The sequence below is a fragment of the Rhinichthys klamathensis genome, unplaced genomic scaffold, assembly GCF_029890125.1.
Source record: "Rhinichthys klamathensis goyatoka isolate OS25496 unplaced genomic scaffold, OSU_Roscu_1.1 h1tg000001l_1, whole genome shotgun sequence".
NCBI classification, from domain to species: Eukaryota; Metazoa; Chordata; class Actinopteri; order Cypriniformes; family Leuciscidae; genus Rhinichthys; species Rhinichthys klamathensis.
This window is the reverse complement of record NW_026606555.1, coordinates 2,964,537-2,984,415: the sequence shown is the minus strand read 5'-3', so window position 1 is coordinate 2,984,415 and position 19,879 is coordinate 2,964,537. Positions and strand designations below refer to the sequence as shown.

At 38.0% G+C, this 19,879-nt stretch overlaps 1 protein-coding gene across 5 annotated transcripts in view; it reads right to left on the bottom strand.

Annotated features, from left to right (window-relative positions):
- snx14 (sorting nexin 14) overlaps window positions 1-19,879 on the bottom strand; it is a 67,782-nt gene that overhangs the window by 19,789 nt on the left and 28,114 nt on the right. For all 5 annotated transcript variants that reach the window (XM_056247110.1, XM_056247192.1, XM_056247317.1 and 2 more), the window contains 4 exons: window positions 7,263-7,455; window positions 7,073-7,156; window positions 6,886-6,986; window positions 5,491-5,599 (listed from right to left, as the gene is read on the bottom strand). In XM_056247110.1, the coding sequence (XP_056103085.1) occupies window positions 5,491-5,599; window positions 6,886-6,986; window positions 7,073-7,156; window positions 7,263-7,455 (487 nt within the window). The remainder of the gene's footprint in view (window positions 1-5,490; window positions 5,600-6,885; window positions 6,987-7,072; window positions 7,157-7,262; window positions 7,456-19,879) is intronic.

The window sequence follows — 19,879 nt, the reverse complement described above, 5'->3', positions numbered from 1 at the left end:
CTCCTGGGACTTTCACACATGACAGTTTAAAGAGTTTACTCAGAATTTTGCCAACAACAACAAGCAGTGAGCAGCAGTTCTGCGGTCGGAAATTCCTCATAGATTAGAGAGGTCTTTGGAGATTGGCCACACTAGCGCGAGCAGATCACAAGGCTTAACTTTTTTTTCTGTACTTGTTGTTTCTCTTTCCTTCAATGATTCTTCTTATTAACATCAGGTGTCACCACTAATGGCCAATCATCACTTAACCCTCAGACGGTCTTCCTTTCGGAGTCATATCCTGAGCCTACCCGGTCAGAAGTGACCGGAGACCTAAAAAAAAAATGAAACTTCCTCCATCCCAGTAAAACCAATGCAATTTATTTTTGTTCTATAATATTTATTCTTTTTAATTTTGCATTTTGAGAGAATCTTACTCGTACACTCTATGTAACTGTGGTGTCCAGAGTAAGCATTTGTTACATCCTAGGATTTGTATATAAGTGGGAGTGTTTTTTTCTCTGCTTTCTTTGGGTACGTTTACACGACAACGATGCGCTTAAAACTGAGAAATCTTTCCTTTGAGTTTTCCGCGCACAGACATCATCAAAACGATCCCAATTCACACGGATCCGCAAAATAACGACTAATAACACTGTATTCTGCTGCCAGGCCATTAGATGGAGGAGAAACACTACACGTAATATGTATGTGCATGACGTGAGCCTAGGCTCTTTATGTATGTGAGGACGTCATCGTCCTCAGAGATTCGGGTTTTTGTTGTTTACATGGAGACCGTTTTCAAAAACTTGCACTTTGAAACCTATTTCCAAAAGTTTGCGTTTTCAGGTGCCCAAAACACCATTGTCGTGTAAACAAACGGCCAAAACTCATAAAAAGCTTTACGTTTTTACTTGTCGTGTAAACAGCCCCTGTTTCAATCATTTCAATCATTTGTAATCTCGCTGATGACTGCTATCCTGATTGGTCCACTGGAGGAGGGGTCTGGAGTTACAAGGCAGAGCTGAGATGTTAGAAGTGTGGAGAACTGGAGCAACAGTCCCTTCTGTTGACTTCATGTTGGTGTTTGTGTTAACTTCTTGTTGTAATATTCCAAAGAAATTACCTTTAGTCCTCTTGTAAGAGAATCTCTTTAACCCAAACATGTGAGTAATTTTGTGTTAGTTAATCTTAACTGTATTTCTTTTCTTTTGGAAGCTGTTTTTTGGCCAGACAAGGAGATGGTGTATTTTTCTGTCATTGTTTTTACTTTCTTTTGTAATAGTTTATGTATATTGTTTTTGGTAGTTAGTAAATTTTTGGTTTATTATGTTGGCCTTGACCCCTCTTGAAGTTCTGTTTGCTTGCTTGTGTTAATACATTTATTTTCATTTTGCATCAACAATGGTGTTTTTTCTAAGTCAGCAGAAGGGAGTGCTTCCTCATTTCCCCAATTTTTCTATTAATCCTTCCGGTCTTGAGAGATAATACATCTCATAATGCACAGCATGTGGAAACGTGCAGCAGTTATGCTACAACAGTGTCAGGTTCACTTCTGTCAGCCAAGAACAGAAAGCTAAGGCAACAGTGTGCACAGGTTTGCCAAAAGTGGAAACACTGGAAAAACAGCCTGGTCTGATGAATCTCAGAATTTGGCAGCGAACGCGTTAATCCATGAACTGCACCTGCAGTGTGTGAACAGTCCCGGCTGGTAGTGGTGATGAAATGGTGTTAAGGGGAATGTGCCAATGTCTTGGTACACTTCAGGCCATTAATACCAATCAGTCATCACTTGAATAGGCAACACTATATGTTAGGCCCAGGCCCAGTACTCGTGAAGTATGCCCTTTTCAGGTCAGCCCGTGTACTTGAGCTAGATGCTCCATATGTAGTGATTTCCCAGAATCCCACTGAATGGCCGGGACACGCTCTCAGCTCCTTAGCACAAACCCAAATGAGTAGATGCACACCATCTAGTTTTACATCCGTATGTCCAGGGGAGTGGCGCATGCAAATTCCACTCGCCAATTCTCATTAGCCTTTACTCAAATATCAGAGGTGTTTGGGGCTCTTAAGTGTGACCCCTAGGCCGGGCCTAGTGTCCGAACATCGACACAACGTCTCGTTCCCTCCATCAGGGAACGGGGGTTACAACAGTAACCAGGATGTTCTGAGAGCAAAGTGACGACTGTTTTCCTAATAAGTGCTCAATGAGTGTATCGGTTCAAATTACTCAGTTCAGTTTGTATCACGGTAATCACGATAAGAATTAGACTTCCCGCGATAATAACGATAAAGCCTATCGTTAAAGACGTATTTCTGTTTTTGATCCATTTGCCGCTCACGTGCAGAGCGAAAACAACTATGGCTGAAGGTGGACGCGAAGCAGAGGAGTTTATCGCTAAACGAGGAACTCCCTCTACAATCTGGAACTGGTAAAGAGCACTATTTCAGTTCATCCTAATGAATGCACAGTGTATTTGACACACAGTAAACACTAGTGTGAGGCGCCCGACTCGCTGTCGGTTTACTGAGAGCGCTCAGTGTTTCTCACACACTCAAAGAAAGAGCGAGAGAGTCTTACATGCCACGCAGAATTGATGCTCTACATGTAAACAATGTAAACAATAGTTCATTTTAAATTATTCAGTCTTTATGAGCAAGCAGAAACTAATGCGCAAACGCAGACGTGATTGAAGGGTAACTCTTGGCAAAATTGAACCTATAGGCTCTTTTTGTTTATCTACCTGAGTCAAACTTTCGTGTAAAAGCATAATTAGAATGGAAACGGCACTTTTAAGATGGTCCGTATTTTCGTTTTAGGTAAAAATGCCTTTTGAATGGGAGTGCATTGGGCACTTCTATGATAGCATCAAAATCGCTGTTTTTAAAACACTAAGAATTTATTAAGCTGGAATTGTGCCAGTCAAAAGTAGTCGATCTCTGAATGCAACGTAACACGAGGAGAGTAAAGATGGAAAGCTCCTAAAGCTTGTTTCCATATAAATTCACGGATTTTTTTTGTTTTATCGTTAGTGAAATTACAAGTTCATGACATTTCCTCATATGGAGTCAGTTCATTACGTTGCATTCGGAGATCGACTACTTTTGACTGACAAAATTCCAGCCACCGGAAACACTAACTGATAGAGTTGTGCAAAACCTTTCTTTTAAGTAAACTTTATGTACACAAACAATGAATTTAATGCTCAAGTTCATGTGTAGAGGCCCTGGTGATACTTCGAGCACAGTTTTATGTTGTGTCGAGCTTTCTTAGTGTTTTAAAAACAGCGATTTTGAAAGTGGCGTTTCCATTCTAATTATGCTTTTACACTAAAGTTTGACTCGGTGCAATTTTGGCAAGAGTTACCCTTTCATATTCATGAACCCCGCTCATCAATCCTTAGTGCGGTTTATATTGTTATTAGTAATAGTATTCATAGTAGTAGTATTATCTTATCAGTATTATTGTTCGTTTTTTTACATTTCAAACTTGTAATTGATATGAATTATTATTGTCTGATGTTTTTCGGCACAGTTGCACCATTTAAACATTATCTGCACTTTTACAGAAGAAATGTATATCTGCAACTTTTCCATTTCTGCAAGGGCTGGTGTTTGGATTTTTCCTGTTTTTTTTTTTAAATTATTTTATGTAATTGGTACGTTATAGGAGCCTATTTGATGATGGGTATGTTTTACTTTAGATCAGTGTTTGTGTTTCTGAGGCTCTCATGACTACATGCAGCTGTCTCTTGTAGCCAAAAACAGTGGTGAATGAGTACTATATTTATATCGTCATTGATATTGTTATCGCAATAAATACCAGAAAATGTTGTGATATAGTTTTAAGTCCATATCGCCCATCCCTAGTGAGGATTTTTCCAATTTATTATATTAGTAAAAATATACTTGTCAATTATAATTGTGTTACATGCCCGAATCAGTCCATTTAAATGTAGTAGTAAAGCACAGAAGCAGCTGGCCTAATAAAACGGCATACAAGGGTGCAGATGTTCTGCAAAGCTCGAAATAACAAACACTTTGGTCACACATGCTCCCGAAATTTAATCTTTAATTTTTTACAGTCTATGGTGCAACCTCGGAATATATTTGGTAGTATCTGTGCGAGTGCAAATAATAATTAAGGTGCGTCCTGTTTTAATTTCTCTACAAAATGTTTGCTAATTACTGCACAGTATTTGCCTGCTGTGAGCTGATACAGTGACCGGTCCACCATTTTATCACATAACCAATTAAACTTCATCTTTACGTTCTTAACTTTAAGGCAGATTTTAGATTGGTTAATATTAGCCATCAAACACTCCCTTTGACTGCGCTCTGTTGTCACGTGACGGGGAGCTAACTAGTGTGCAAAATGTAAAGAGCTGAAGAGTCGGGAGAAGATGAAAAGAACAGAGATTTCTTTTGCAAGCCGTCCATCCACCATCCATCCAATGCACTGCGTTCACTGTAAAGGCTTTGGGACTGAGGTTGCAGGTAACACTGCAGTCGCCACTGAATCCACACTGGAGATGCTCAGATTATCTCTAACGTCACCTCCAAAACATCCACTACCCACCTGAAGATTTAGATATCCGCACCCAACTGCCGCATTACAATCATTCTAATTCTCAGTGTTACGCGTGATGATATGGTATGATATGGTGATTATATACTGTATTACACTGAAGTAGGCTTCTTTTAAATCAACATTTATTGCAAAATTACAAATCAACATAAATCAACATTTATGGCAAAATTACATTTCCTCAATAGCCTAAACACTAGCTTCACCCCCTTCCATCCCCTAAATAGTCACTGTTTCTGTTAGTGCAACCTCCCGAACACACACATTAAATACGTTCAGCCCAAGAAAAGCCTGAATATGGGCTTTATTTGTTTGTCATATAGACCTATACAGCGCTTAACAGCCGTTACAGATCACATACCCAGCCCTTGATTCATCCTGGTTAACCACTTCACTAAAACCCTCCCACTTTCTTTCCTTCCTTTTATTTTCTTTTTAATTCTTTTTTTTTTTAATTCTCTTGGATCTGCTTTGCCTCCATTGCTACTTAAACAAGTGGAGCCCGCAACTGTGTAGCTTAATCAGAGTCTGGAAATTAGTGTCTGACGAAAACAAACATTAATATTTCCAACATAATGTTGGAAAACATTTACAGAATATTTTCTGTTAAAGGATTAGTTCACTTAAAAATTTAAATTATGTCATAATTTACTGACCCGTTGTTTCAAACCTGTATGAATTTCTTTCTTCTGCTGAACACAAAGGAAGATATTTTGAAGAATGTCAGACAGTTGATGGACCCCACTGACTTCCATAGTAGGAAAAAAAATACTATTGAAGTCAATGGGGCCCATTGACTCTTTGGTTAACAACTTGAGGGTGAGTAAATGATGACCCAATTTTCTTTCCGTTTAATATAATGACTAGAATAGTGTAGTTAAGTAGGTTATGTGGATATGGTTAAGGGAGGTTCAGCATACCTAGGTTGACATCTAGCGCTTTATCATTGAACTGCGTCTCAATGCTGTGGGGTGAAAGGAAATCTGCCAACAGCTGGCTGTTACTCAGTTCAGGGTGATGCAGCAGTTTCTTGAGAAAACACACAGAAAACAAAAATATTCAAATGATCAAATGAACACACTTGAGGGCTTTTCACACTTGAAATCGTTAACCCTGGGTCATTATAAACCCTGAGTAAATGGAATCCTGGGTTATCTTGATTCACGTTTTACATTGCTCATAATTTACCAGGGTTAACAATTAATCCTGGGTATTCATAAATTTCACACTACATTCCTAAATCCTAGGTTAATGTCCTTATTTGCATATTCGAGGTGTCAGTGTCATTGATTGGACGATCTGTTTACATAAGGGCCATAGCATTGTGCATCCTCATATTACACTATTGACTGTACTATCAAGGTTTTTTTCTGAATGGATCTTTCGGACTGTAAATGTAAGAACAAAACTGTCTCTTCTTCATTCCAATTGACGTTTTTGCCGCTGCCATTTGATATTTTTCTCATCAAATGCTGTAACGACTTTTTATACAACGTGCAGTGTTTCTGTGACTGTACAAAGCACATGAATATGAGGCCCACGATTGGTTGTCTTTTGCTAGCATCTAGCCTTAACACTCTAACACTGCATAGATTCACACTTCACATGTTTGGCGTGGCAATGCAGGGTTAACACTTTAAAAGTCATATTCCTGGGTAAAAAGCAGTACTAACCCCACATCTAAATGACAAGTATGATATGGTCATTTACCCGGGGTTAAAAGAGGGTTTTAGCATGACGATAACCCAGGGTTAAACGCAGTGTGAAAAGCCCTTTGGAAAATTATTGTGTATATCTACAAATATTGTAGATCACCTTTCTTTTTACATATTCCCCCAGTTTCACAGACAAAGCTTAAGCTTAGTCCCAAACTAAAATGCATGTTTGAGCTGTTTTAACTGAAAGCAGCTTGCACTGACATATCTTAAAATATGTCACTGCCATTGTTTTGTTTTAAGATGCACATCAGTAATGTTTTTTCTAAGGCACATTTATTAAAGATGCTTAAATGTCCTAATTGAACTAAATCCTGGCTTAATCTAAGCCCTGTTTGTGAAACCAGGCCATTAAGTAAATGATGCTTTCAGCCAATCATTGTTAATTTGATGATATTTTTCTACCATGTTTAATATCCATTTAGCATTTAACTAGTTGTAATGTTATTACTCACACTGCTAGAGACTTTGAGCTTGTAATTTACTTTTACTTTTATAAATTTATAAGTACTGATTTTACTGATGTAACCTTATGGCAGACGGATGATGTTTATACTGTGTTAATAAGATGAATCAAGTGTACAAGGTCAAGTAAATTACCTGTAAATATTCCTCAAATTCACCTCGTTTGGAGGACAAGAATTCATAATTCTTTGGTCCAATGATTCTTTTGGAAGGAAGTTGAGCATCCTGGAATGGGCCTGTGATACAAAATCAAACTACAGAAATAAATAAACCACAAACATGTAGGCTCAGTCATGAAGAGAGAGACAATAGTTAACTTTACCATGAAACTCTGTGAGTTTAGATTCGAGCACATAAAACTCCACGTATCTTCTGTACACAGACCAGCTCTCGGTCTCATGCCCCACTGCAAAGCAAACAAGAACTTTCACAAAGTGGCTCTGTTCTCACAGGACATTGACGTAATTAAAAATGTTTTATTTATTTAGTCTAAATGTAGTTTTGAAACTCACCATTCTTCCTGTCGTGGCGTTCCACGTCGATGCAGAAGACTGGGTTGCGCTCTTTCTTAACCTCGTCCTCAGAAAAATCCACATAAGGGATTGAGATGGTCCAAGCGGAGAGGTTGCGGGATGATCCTGGAGTTCCAACCCCCTCCACAGGCACTGGAGAGTCGTCCTCAAACACCATCACTGCCTCCTCCACCTGACCGCACAGAACAGCAAATGTTCAGCCAGCCATTTCAATCATTTTTAGCACCAAAATGGATTCCAGTCCCAATTAAAATGCATGCGTGTTTGTGTGCACGGTCTGTAAAAGTTTCTTTTAACAATATGTTTTTAAAGCGTTGAGTATAAAAACAAATGCTGAGTTTGAGAAATCAGTGGCAAATCAGAATGGTTTAAGGTTGTCAAAATCCACTTAATTCCATTCAAAACAGTATAAAAGCAGACTAACATGCTACAAGCAAATGATTCAATGCTTCTGTATACTGTATCAGTGTAGACAGCGTCAGTCATTATAATCTGAACACGCATCTGTATACTGTATCAGTGTAGACAGCGTCAGTCATTATAATCTGAACACACATCTGTATACTGTATCAGTGTAGACAGCGTCAGTAACTATAATCTGAACACACATCTGTATACTGTATCAGTGTAGACAGCGTCAGTCATTATAAACTGAACACATCTGTATACTGTATCAGTGTAGACAGCGTCAGTCTTTATAATCTGAACACACATCTGTATACTGTATCAGTGTAGACAGCGTCAGTCATTATAAACTGAACACATCTGTATACTGTATCAGTGTAGACAGCGTCAGTCTTTATAATCTGAACACACATCTGTATACTGTATCAGTGTAGACAGCATCAGTCATTATAATCTGAACACACATCTGTATACTGTATCAGTGTAGACAGCGTCAGTCATTATAAACTGAACACACATCTGTATACTGTATCAGTGTAGACAGCGTCAGTCATTATAAACTGAACACACATCTGTATACTGTAACAGTGTAGACAGCGTCAGTCATTATAATCTGAACACACATCTGTATACTGTATCAGTGTAGACAGCGTCAGTCATTATAAACTGAACACACATCTGTATACTGTATCAGTGTAGACAGCGTCAGTCATTATAAACTGAACACACATCTGTATACTGTATCAGTGTAGACAGCGTCAGTCATTATAAACTGAACACACATCTGTATACTGTATCAGTGTAGACAGCGTCAGTCATTATAATCTGAACACACCTCTGTATACTGTATCAGTGTAGACAGCGTCAGTCACTATAATCTGAACACGCATCTGTATACTGTATCAGTGTAGACAGCGTCAGTCACTATAATCTGAACACACATCTGTATACTGTATCAGTGTAGACAGCGTCAGTCATTATAATCTGAACACACCTCTGTATACTGTATCAGTGTAGACAGCGTCAGTCACTATAATCTGAACACACATCTGTATACTGTATCAGTGTAGACAGCGTCAGTCATTATAATCTGAACACACATATGTATACTGTATCAGTGTAGACAGCGTCAGTCACTATAATCTGAACACACATCTGTATACTGTATCAGTGTAGACAGCGTCAGTCACTATAATCTGAACACACATCTGTATACTGTATCAGTGTAGACAGCGTCAGTCATTATATAATCTGAACACACATCTGTATACTGTATCAGTGTAGACAGCGTCAGTCATTATAATCTGAACACACATCTGTATACTGTATCAGTGTAGACAGCGTCAGTCATTATAATCTGAACACACATCTGTATACTGTATCAGTGTAGACAGCGTCAGTCACTATAATCTGAACACACATCTGTATACTGTATCAGTGTAGACAGCGTCAGTCACTATAATCTGAACACACATATGTATACTGTATCAGTGTAGACAGCGTCAGTCTTTATAAGCTGAACACACATCTTTATACTGTATCAGTGTAGACAGCGTCAGTCATTATAATCTGAACACACATCTGTATACTGTATCAGTGTAGACAGCGTCAGTCACTATAATCTGAACACACATCTGTATACTGTATCAGTGTAGACAGCGTCAGTCATTATAATCTGAACACACATCTGTATACTGTATCAGTGTAGACAGCGTCAGTCACTATAAACTGAACACACATCTGTATACTGTATCAGTGTAGACAGCGTCAGTCACTATAATCTGAACACACATCTGTATACTGTATCAGTGTAGACAGCGTCAGTCTTTATAATCTGAACACACATCTGTATACTGTATCAGTGTAGACAGCGTCAGTCTTTATAATCTGAACACACATCTGTATACTGTATCAGTGTAGACAGCGTCAGTCATTATAAACTGAACACACATCTGTATACTGTATCAGTGTAGACAGCGTCAGTCATTATAAACTGAACACACATCTGTATACTGTATCAGTGTAGACAGCATCAGTCACTATAAACTGAACACACATCTGTATACTGTATCAGTGTAGACAGCGTCAGTCATTATAATCTGAACACACATCTGTATACTGTATCAGTGTAGACAGCGTCAGTCTTTATAATCTGAACACACATCTGTATACTGTATCAGTGTAGACAGCGTCAGTCATTATAAACTGAACACACATCTGTATACTGTATCAGTGTAGACAGCGTCAGTCATTATAAACTAAACACACCTCTGTATACTGTATCAGTGTAGACAGCGTCAGTCATTATAATCTGAACACACATCTGTATACTGTATAAGTGTAGACAGCGTCATTCACTATAAACTGAACACACATCTGTATACTGTATCAGTGTAGACAGCGTCAGTCACTATAATCTGAACACACATCTGTATACTGTTTTAGTGTAGACAGCGTCAGTCTTTATAATCTGAACACACATCTGTATACTGTATCAGTGTAGACAGCGTCAGTCTTTATAATCTGAACACACATCTGTATACTGTATCAGTGTAGACAGCGTCAGTCATTATAAACTGAACACACATATGTATACTGTATCAGTGTAGACAGCGTCAGTCATTATAAACTGAACACACATCTGTATACTGTATCAGTGTAGACAGCGTCAGTCATTATAATCTGAACACACATCTGTATACTGTATAAGTGTAGACAGCGTCAGTCATTATAATCTGAACACACATCTGTATACTGTATCAGTGTAGACAGCGTCAGTCATTATAATCTGAACACACATCTGTATACTGTATCAGTGTAGACAGCGTCAGTCTTTATAATCTGAACACACATCTGTATACTGTATCAGTGTAGACAGCATCAGTCATTATAAACTGAACACACATCTGTATACTGTATCAGTGTAGACAGCGTCAGTCATTATAAACTGAACACACATCTGTATACTGTATCAGTGTAGACAGCGTCAGTCATTATAATCTGAACACACATCTGTATACTGTATAAGTGTAGACAGCGTCATTCACTATAATCTGAACACACATCTGTATACTGTATCAGTGTAGACAGCGTCAGTCATTATAATCTGAACACACATCTGTATACTGTATCAGTGTAGACAGCGTCAGTCATTATAATCTGAACACACACCTGTATACTGTATCAGTGTAGACAGCGTCATTCACTATAATCTGAACACACATATGTATACTGTATCAGTGTAGACAGCGTCAGTCACTATAATCTGAACACACATATGTATACTGTATCAGTGTAGACAGCGTCAGTCACTATAAACTGAACACACATCTGTATACTGTATCAGTGTAGACAGCGTCAGTCATTATAAACTGAACACACATCTGTATACTGTATCAGTGTAGACAGCGTCAGTCATTATAATCTGAACACACATCTGTATACTGTATCAGTGTAGACAGCGTCAGTCTTTATGATCTGAACACACATCTGTATACTGTATCAGTGTAGACAGCGTCAGTCTTTATAATCTGAACAGACATATGTATACTGTATCAGTGTAGACAGCGTCAGTCATTATAATCTGAACACACATCTGTATACTGTATCAGTGTAGACAGCGTCAGTCACTATAAACTGAACACACATCTGTATACTGTATCAGTGTAGACGGCATCAGTCACTATAAACTGAACACACATCTGTATACTGTATCAGTGTAGACAGCGTCAGTCATTATAAACTGAACACACATCTGTATACTGTATCAGTGTAGACAACGTCAGTCTTTATAATCTGAACACACATCTGTATACTGTATCAGTGTAGACAGCGTCAGTCACTATAAACTGAACACACATCTGTATACTGTATCAGTGTAGACGGCATCAGTCACTATAAACTGAACACACATCTGTATACTGTATCAGTGTAGACAGCGTCAATCACTATAAACTGAACACACATCTGTATACTGTATCAGTGTAGACAGAGTCAGTTATTATAAACTGAACACACATATGTATACTGTATCAGTGTAGACAGCGTCAGTCACTATAAACTGAACACACATCTGTATACTGTATCAGTGTAGACGGCATCAGTCACTATAAACTGAACACACATCTGTATACTGTATCAGTGTAGACAGCGTCAATCACTATAAACTGAACACACATCTGTATACTGTATCAGTGTAGACAGCGTCAGTCACTATAAACTGAACACACATCTGTATACTGAATCAGTGTAGACAGCATCACTCATTATAAACTGAACACACATATGTATACTGTATCAGTGTAGACAGCGTCACTCATTATAAACTGAACACACATGTATACTGTATCAGTGTAGACAGCGTCAGTCATTATAAACTGAACACACATCTGTATACTGAATCAGTGTAGACAGCATCAGTCATTATAAACTGAACACACATATGTATACTGTATCAGTGTAGACAGAGTCAGTCATTATAAACTGAACACACATGTATACTGTATCAGTGTAGACAGCGTCAGTCACTATAAACTGAACACACATCTGTATACTGTATCAGTGTAGACAGCGTCAGTCACTATAAACTGAACACACATATGTATACTGTATCAGTGTAGACAGCGTCAGTCTTTATAAACTGAACACACATCTGTATACTGTATCAGTGTAGACAGCGTCAGTCATTATAAACTGAACACACATCTGTAAACTGAATCAGTGTAGACAGAGTCAGTCATTATAATCTGAACACACATCTGTATACTGTATCAGTGTAGACAGCGTCAGTCACTATAAACTGAACACACATCTGTATACTGAATCAGTGTAGACAGAGTCAGTCATTATAAACTGAACACACATATGTATACTGTATCAGTGTAGACAGCGTCAGTCTTTATAAACTGAACACACATCTGTATACTGTATCAGTGTAGACAGTGTCAGTCATTATAATCTGAACACACATCTGTATACTGTATCAGTGTAGACAGCATCAGTCATTATAAACTGAACACACATCTGTATACTGTATCAGTGTAGACAGCGTCAGTCATTATAATCTGAACACACATCTGTATACTGTATCAGTGTAGACAGCATCAGTCATTATAATCTGAACACACATCTGTATACTGTATCAGTGTAGACAGCGTCAGTCACTATAAACTGAACACACATCTGTATGCTGTATCAGTGTAGACAGCGTCAGTCATTATAATCTGAACACACATCTGTATACTGTATCAGTGTAGACAGCGTCAGTCATTATAATCTGAACACACATCTGTATACTGTATCAGTGTAGACAGCGTCATTCACTATAATCTGAACACACATATGTATACTGTATCAGTGTAGACAGCGTCAGTCACTATAAACTGAACACACATCTGTATACTGTATCAGTGTAGACGGCATCAGTCACTATAAACTGAACACACATCTGTATACTGTATCAGTGTAGACAGCGTCAGTCATTATAAACTGAACACACATCTGTATACTGTATCAGTGTAGACAGCGTCAGTCATTATAATCTGAACACACATCTGTATACTGTATCAGTGTAGACAGCGTCAGTCTTTATAATCTGAACACACATCTGTATACTGTATCAGTGTAGACAGCGTCAGTCTTTATAATCTGAACACACATATGTATACTGTATCAGTGTAGACAGCGTCAGTCATTATAATCTGAACACACATCTGTATACTGTATCAGTGTAGACAGCGTCAGTCACTATAAACTGAACACACATATGTATACTGTATCAGTGTAGACAGCGTCAGTCACTATAAACTGAACACACATCTGTATACTGTATCAGTGTAGACGGCATCAGTCACTATAAACTGAACACACATCTGTATGCTGTATCAGTGTAGACAGCGTCAATCACTATAAACTGAACACACATCTGTATACTGTATCAGTGTAGACAGCGTCAGTCACTATAAACTGAACACACATCTGTATACTGAATCAGTGTAGACAGAGTCAGTCATTATAAACTGAACACACATATGTATACTGTATCAGTGTAGACAGCGTCAGTCACTATAAACTGAACACACATCTGTATACTGTATCAGTGTAGACAGCGTCAGTCATTATAAACTGAACACACATATGTATACAGTATCAGTGTAGACAGCGTCAGTCTTTATAAACTGAACACACATCTGTATACTGTATCAGTGTAGACAGCGTCAGTCACTATAAACTGAACACACATCTGTATACTGAATCAGTGTAGACAGAGTCAGTCATTATAAACTGAACACACATCTGTATACTGTATCAGTGTAGACAGCGTCAGTCTTTATAAAGTGAACACACATCTGTATACTGTATCAGTGTAGACAGCGTCAGTCATTATAAACTGAACACACATCTGTATACTGTATCAGTGTAGACAGCGTCAGTCTTTATAAACTGAACACACATCTGTATACTGAATCAGTGTAGACAGCGTCAGTCTTTATAAACTGAACACACATCTGTATACTGTATCAGTGTAGACAGCGTCAGTCTTTATAAAGTGAACACACATCTGTATACTGTATCAGTGTAGACAGGGTCAGTCATTATAAACTGAACACACATATGTATACTGTATCAGTGTAGACAGCGTCAGTCTTTATAAACTGAACACACATCTGTATACTGTATCAGTGTAGACAGCGTCAGTCATTATAAACTGAACACACATCTGTATACTGTATCAGTGTAGACAGCATCAGTCATTATAAACTGAACACACATCTGTATACTGTATCAGTGTAGACAGCGTCAGTCATTATAATCTGAACACACATCTGTATACTGTATCAGTGTAGACAGCATCAGTCATTATAATCTGAACACACATCTGTATACTGTATCAGTGTAGACAGCGTCAGTCACTATAAACTGAACACACATCTGTATGCTGTATCAGTGTAGACAGCGTCAGTCATTATAATCTGAACACACATCTGTATACTGTATCAGTGTAGACAGCGTCAGTCATTATAATCTGAACACACATCTGTATACTGTATCAGTGTAGACAGCGTCAGTCACTATAATCTGAACACACATATGTATACTGTATCAGTGTAGACAGCGTCAGTCATTATAATCTGAACACACATCTGTATACTGTATCAGTGTAGACAGCGTCATTCACTATAATCTGAACACACATATGTATACTGTATCAGTGTAGACAGCGTCAGTCACTATAATCTGAACACACATTTGTATACTGTATCAGTGTAGACAGGGTCAGTCATTATAATCTGAACACACATCTGTATACTGTATCAGTGTAGACAGCGTCAGTCACTATAATCTGAACACACATATGTATACTGTATCAGTGTAGACAGGGTCAGTCATTATAATCTGAACACACATCTGTATACTGTATCAGTGTAGACAGCGTCATTCACTATAATCTGAACACACATATGTATACTGTATCAGTGTAGACAGCGTCAGTCACTATAATCTGAACACACATATGTATACTGTATCAGTGTAGACAGGGTCAGTCATTATAATCTGAACACACATCTGTATACTGTATCAGTGTAGACAGCGTCAGTCACTATAAACTGAACACACATCTGTATACTGTATCAGTGTAGACAGCATCAGTCACTATAAACTGAACACACATCTGTATACTGTATCAGTGTAGACAGCGTCAGTCATTATAAACTGAACACACATCTGTATACTGTATCAGTGTAGACAGCGTCAGTCTTTATAATCTGAACACACATTTGTATACTGTATCAGTGTAGACAGGGTCAGTCATTATAATCTGAACACACATCTGTATACTGTATCAGTGTAGACAGCGTCAGTCATTATAAACTGAACACACATCTGTATACTGTATCAGTGTAGACAGCGTCAGTCATTATAATCTGAACACACATCTGTATACTGTATCAGTGTAGACAGTGTCAGTCACTATAATCTGAACACACATATGTATACTGTATCAGTGTAGACAGGGTCAGTCATTATAATCTGAACACACATCTGTATACTGTATCAGTGTAGACAGCGTCAGTCACTATAAACTGAACACACATCTGTATACTGTATCAGTGTAGACAGCATCAGTCACTATAAACTGAACACACATCTGTATACTGTATCAGTGTAGACAGAGTCAGTCATTATAATCTGAACACACATCTGTATACTGTATCAGTGTAGACAGCGTCAGTCATTATAAACTGAACACACATATGTATACTGTATCAGTGTAGACAGCGTCAGTCTTTATAATCTGAACACGTATCTGTATACTGTATCAGTGTAGACAGCATCAATCACTATAAACTGAACACACATCTGTATACTGTATCAGTGTAGACAGAGTCAGTCATTATAAACTGAACACACATATGTATACTGTATCAGTGTAGACGGCGTCAGTCTTTATAAACTGAACACACATCTGTATACTGTATCAGTGTAGACAGCGTCAGTCACTATAAACTGAACACACATCTGTATACTGTATCAGTGTAGACAGCGTCAGTCATTATAAACTGAACACACATCTGTATGCTGTATCAGTGTAGACAGCGTCAGTCTTTATAAACTGAACACACATCTGTATACTGTATCAGTGTAGACAGCGTCAGTCTTTATAAACTGAACACACATCTGTATACTGTATCAGTGTAGACAGCGTCAGTCTTTATAAACTGAACACACATATGTATACTGTATCAGTGTAGACGGCGTCAGTCTTTATAAACTGAACACACATCTGTATACTGTATCAGTGTAGACAGCGTCAGTCACTATAAACTGAACACACATCTGTATACTGTATCAGTGTAGACAGCGTCAGTCATTATAATCTGAACACACATCTGTATACTGTATCAGTGTAGACAGCGTCAGTCTTTATAAACTGAACACACATCTGTATACTGTATCAGTGTAGACAGCGTCAGTCTTTATAAACTGAACACACATCTGTATACTGTATCAGTGTAGACAGCGTCAGTCATTATAATCTGAACACACATCTGTATACTGTATCAGTGTAGACAGAGTCAGTCATTATAAACTGAACACACATATGTATACTGTATCAGTGTAGACAGCGTCAGTCTTTATAAACTGAACACACATCTGTATACTGTATCAGTGTAGACAGGGTCAGTCATTATAAACTGAACACACATCTGTATACTGTATCAGTGTAGACAGGGTCAGTCTTTATAAACTGAACACACATCTGTATACTGTATCAGTGTAGACAGCATCAGTCATTATAAACTGAACACACATCTGTATACTGTCTCAGTGTAGACAGCGTCAGTCATTATAAACTGAACACACATATGTATACTGTATCAGTGTAGACAGCGTCAGTCTTTATAAACTGAACACACATCTGTATACTGTATCAGTGTAGACAGCGTCAGTCATTATAAACTGAACACACATCTGTATACTGTATCAGTGTAGACAGGGTCAGTCTTTATAAACTGAACACACATCTGTATACTGTATCAGTGTAGACAGCATCAGTCATTATAAACTGAACACACATCTGTATACTGTATCAGTGTAGACAGCGTCAGTGATTATAATCTGAACACACATCTGTATACTGTATCAGTGTAGACAGCGTCAGTCATTATAATCTGAACACACATCTGTATACTGTATCAGTGTAGACAGCGTCAGTCATTATAAACTGAACACACATCTGTATACTGTATCAGTGTAGACAGCGTCAGTCATTATAATCTGAACACACATCTGTATACTGTATCAGTGTAGACAGTGTCAGTCACTATAATCTGAACACACATATGTATACTGTATCAGTGTAGACAGGGTCAGTCATTATAATTTGAACACACATCTGTATACTGTATCAGTGTAGACAGCGTCAGTCACTATAAACTGAACACACATCTGTATACTGTATCAGTGTAGACAGCATCAGTCACTATAAACTGAACACACATCTGTATACTGTATCAGTGTAGACAGAGTCAGTCATTATAATCTGAACACACATCTGTATACTGTATCAGTGTAGACAGCGTCAGTCATTATAAACTGAACACACATATGTATACTGTATCAGTGTAGACAGCGTCAGTCTTTATAATCTGAACACGTATCTGTATACTGTATCAGTGTAGACAGCATCAATCACTATAAACTGAACACACATCTGTATACTGTATCAGTGTAGACAGAGTCAGTCATTATAAACTGAACACACATATGTATACTGTATCAGTGTAGACGGCGTCAGTCTTTATAAACTGAACACACATCTGTATACTGTATCAGTGTAGACAGCGTCAGTCACTATAAACTGAACACACATCTGTATACTGTATCAGTGTAGACAGCGTCAGTCATTATAAACTGAACACACATCTGTATGCTGTATCAGTGTAGACAGCGTCAGTCTTTATAAACTGAACACACATCTGTATACTGTATCAGTGTAGACAGCGTCAGTCTTTATAAACTGAACACACATCTGTATACTGTATCAGTGTAGACAGCGTCAGTCTTTATAAACTGAACACACATATGTATACTGTATCAGTGTAGACGGCGTCAGTCTTTATAAACTGAACACACATCTGTATACTGTATCAGTGTAGACAGCGTCAGTCACTATAAACTGAACACACATCTGTATACTGTATCAGTGTAGACAGCGTCAGTCATTATAATCTGAACACACATCTGTATACTGTATCAGTGTAGACAGCGTCAGTCTTTATAAACTGAACACACATCTGTATACTGTATCAGTGTAGACAGCGTCAGTCTTTATAAACTGAACACACATCTGTATACTGTATCAGTGTAGACAGCGTCAGTCATTATAATCTGAACACACATCTGTATACTGTATCAGTGTAGACAGAGTCAGTCATTATAAACTGAACACACATATGTATACTGTATCAGTGTAGACAGCGTCAGTCTTTATAAACTGAACACACATCTGTATACTGTATCAGTGTAGACAGGGTCAGTCATTATAAACTGAACACACATCTGTATACTGTATCAGTGTAGACAGGGTCAGTCTTTATAAACTGAACACACATCTGTATACTGTATCAGTGTAGACAGCATCAGTCATTATAAACTGAACACACATCTGTATACTGTCTCAGTGTAGACAGCGTCAGTCATTATAAACTGAACACACATATGTATACTGTATCAGTGTAGACAGCGTCAGTCTTTATAAACTGAACACACATCTGTATACTGTATCAGTGTAGACAGCGTCAGTCATTATAAACTGAACACACATCTGTATACTGTATCAGTGTAGACAGGGTCAGTCTTTATAAACTGAACACACATCTGTATACTGTATCAGTGTAGACAGCATCAGTCATTATAAACTGAACACACATCTGTATACTGTATCAGTGTAGACAGCGTCAGTGATTATAATCTGAACACACATCTGTATACTGTATCAGTGTAGACAGCGTCAGTCATTATAATCTGAACACACATCTGTATACTGTATCAGTGTAGACAGCGTCAGTCATTATAATCTGAACACACATCTGTATACTGTATCAGTGTAGACAGCGTCAGTCATTATAAACTGAACACACATCTGTATACTGTATCAGTGTAGACAGCATCAGTCTTTATAAACTGAACACACATCTGTATACTGTATCAGTGTAGACAGCATCAGTCATTATAAACTGAACACACATCTGTATACTGTATCAGTGTAGACAGCGTCAGTGATTATAATCTGAACACACATCTGTATACTGTATCAGTGTAGACAGCGTCAGTCATTATAATCTGAACACACATCTGTATACTGTATCAGTGTAGACAGCGTCAGTCATTATAATCTGAACACACATCTGTATACTGTATCAGTGTAGACAGCGTCAGTCATTATAATCTGAACACACATCTGTATACTGTATCAGTGTAGACAGCGTCAGTCATTATAAACTGAACACACATCTGTATACTGTATCAGTGTAGACAGCGTCAGTCTTTATAAACTGAACACACATCTGTATACTGTATCAGTGTAGACAGCATCAGTCATTATAAACTGAACACACATCTGTATACTGTATCAGTGTAGACAGCGTCAGTCATTATAATCTGAACACACATCTGTATACTGTATC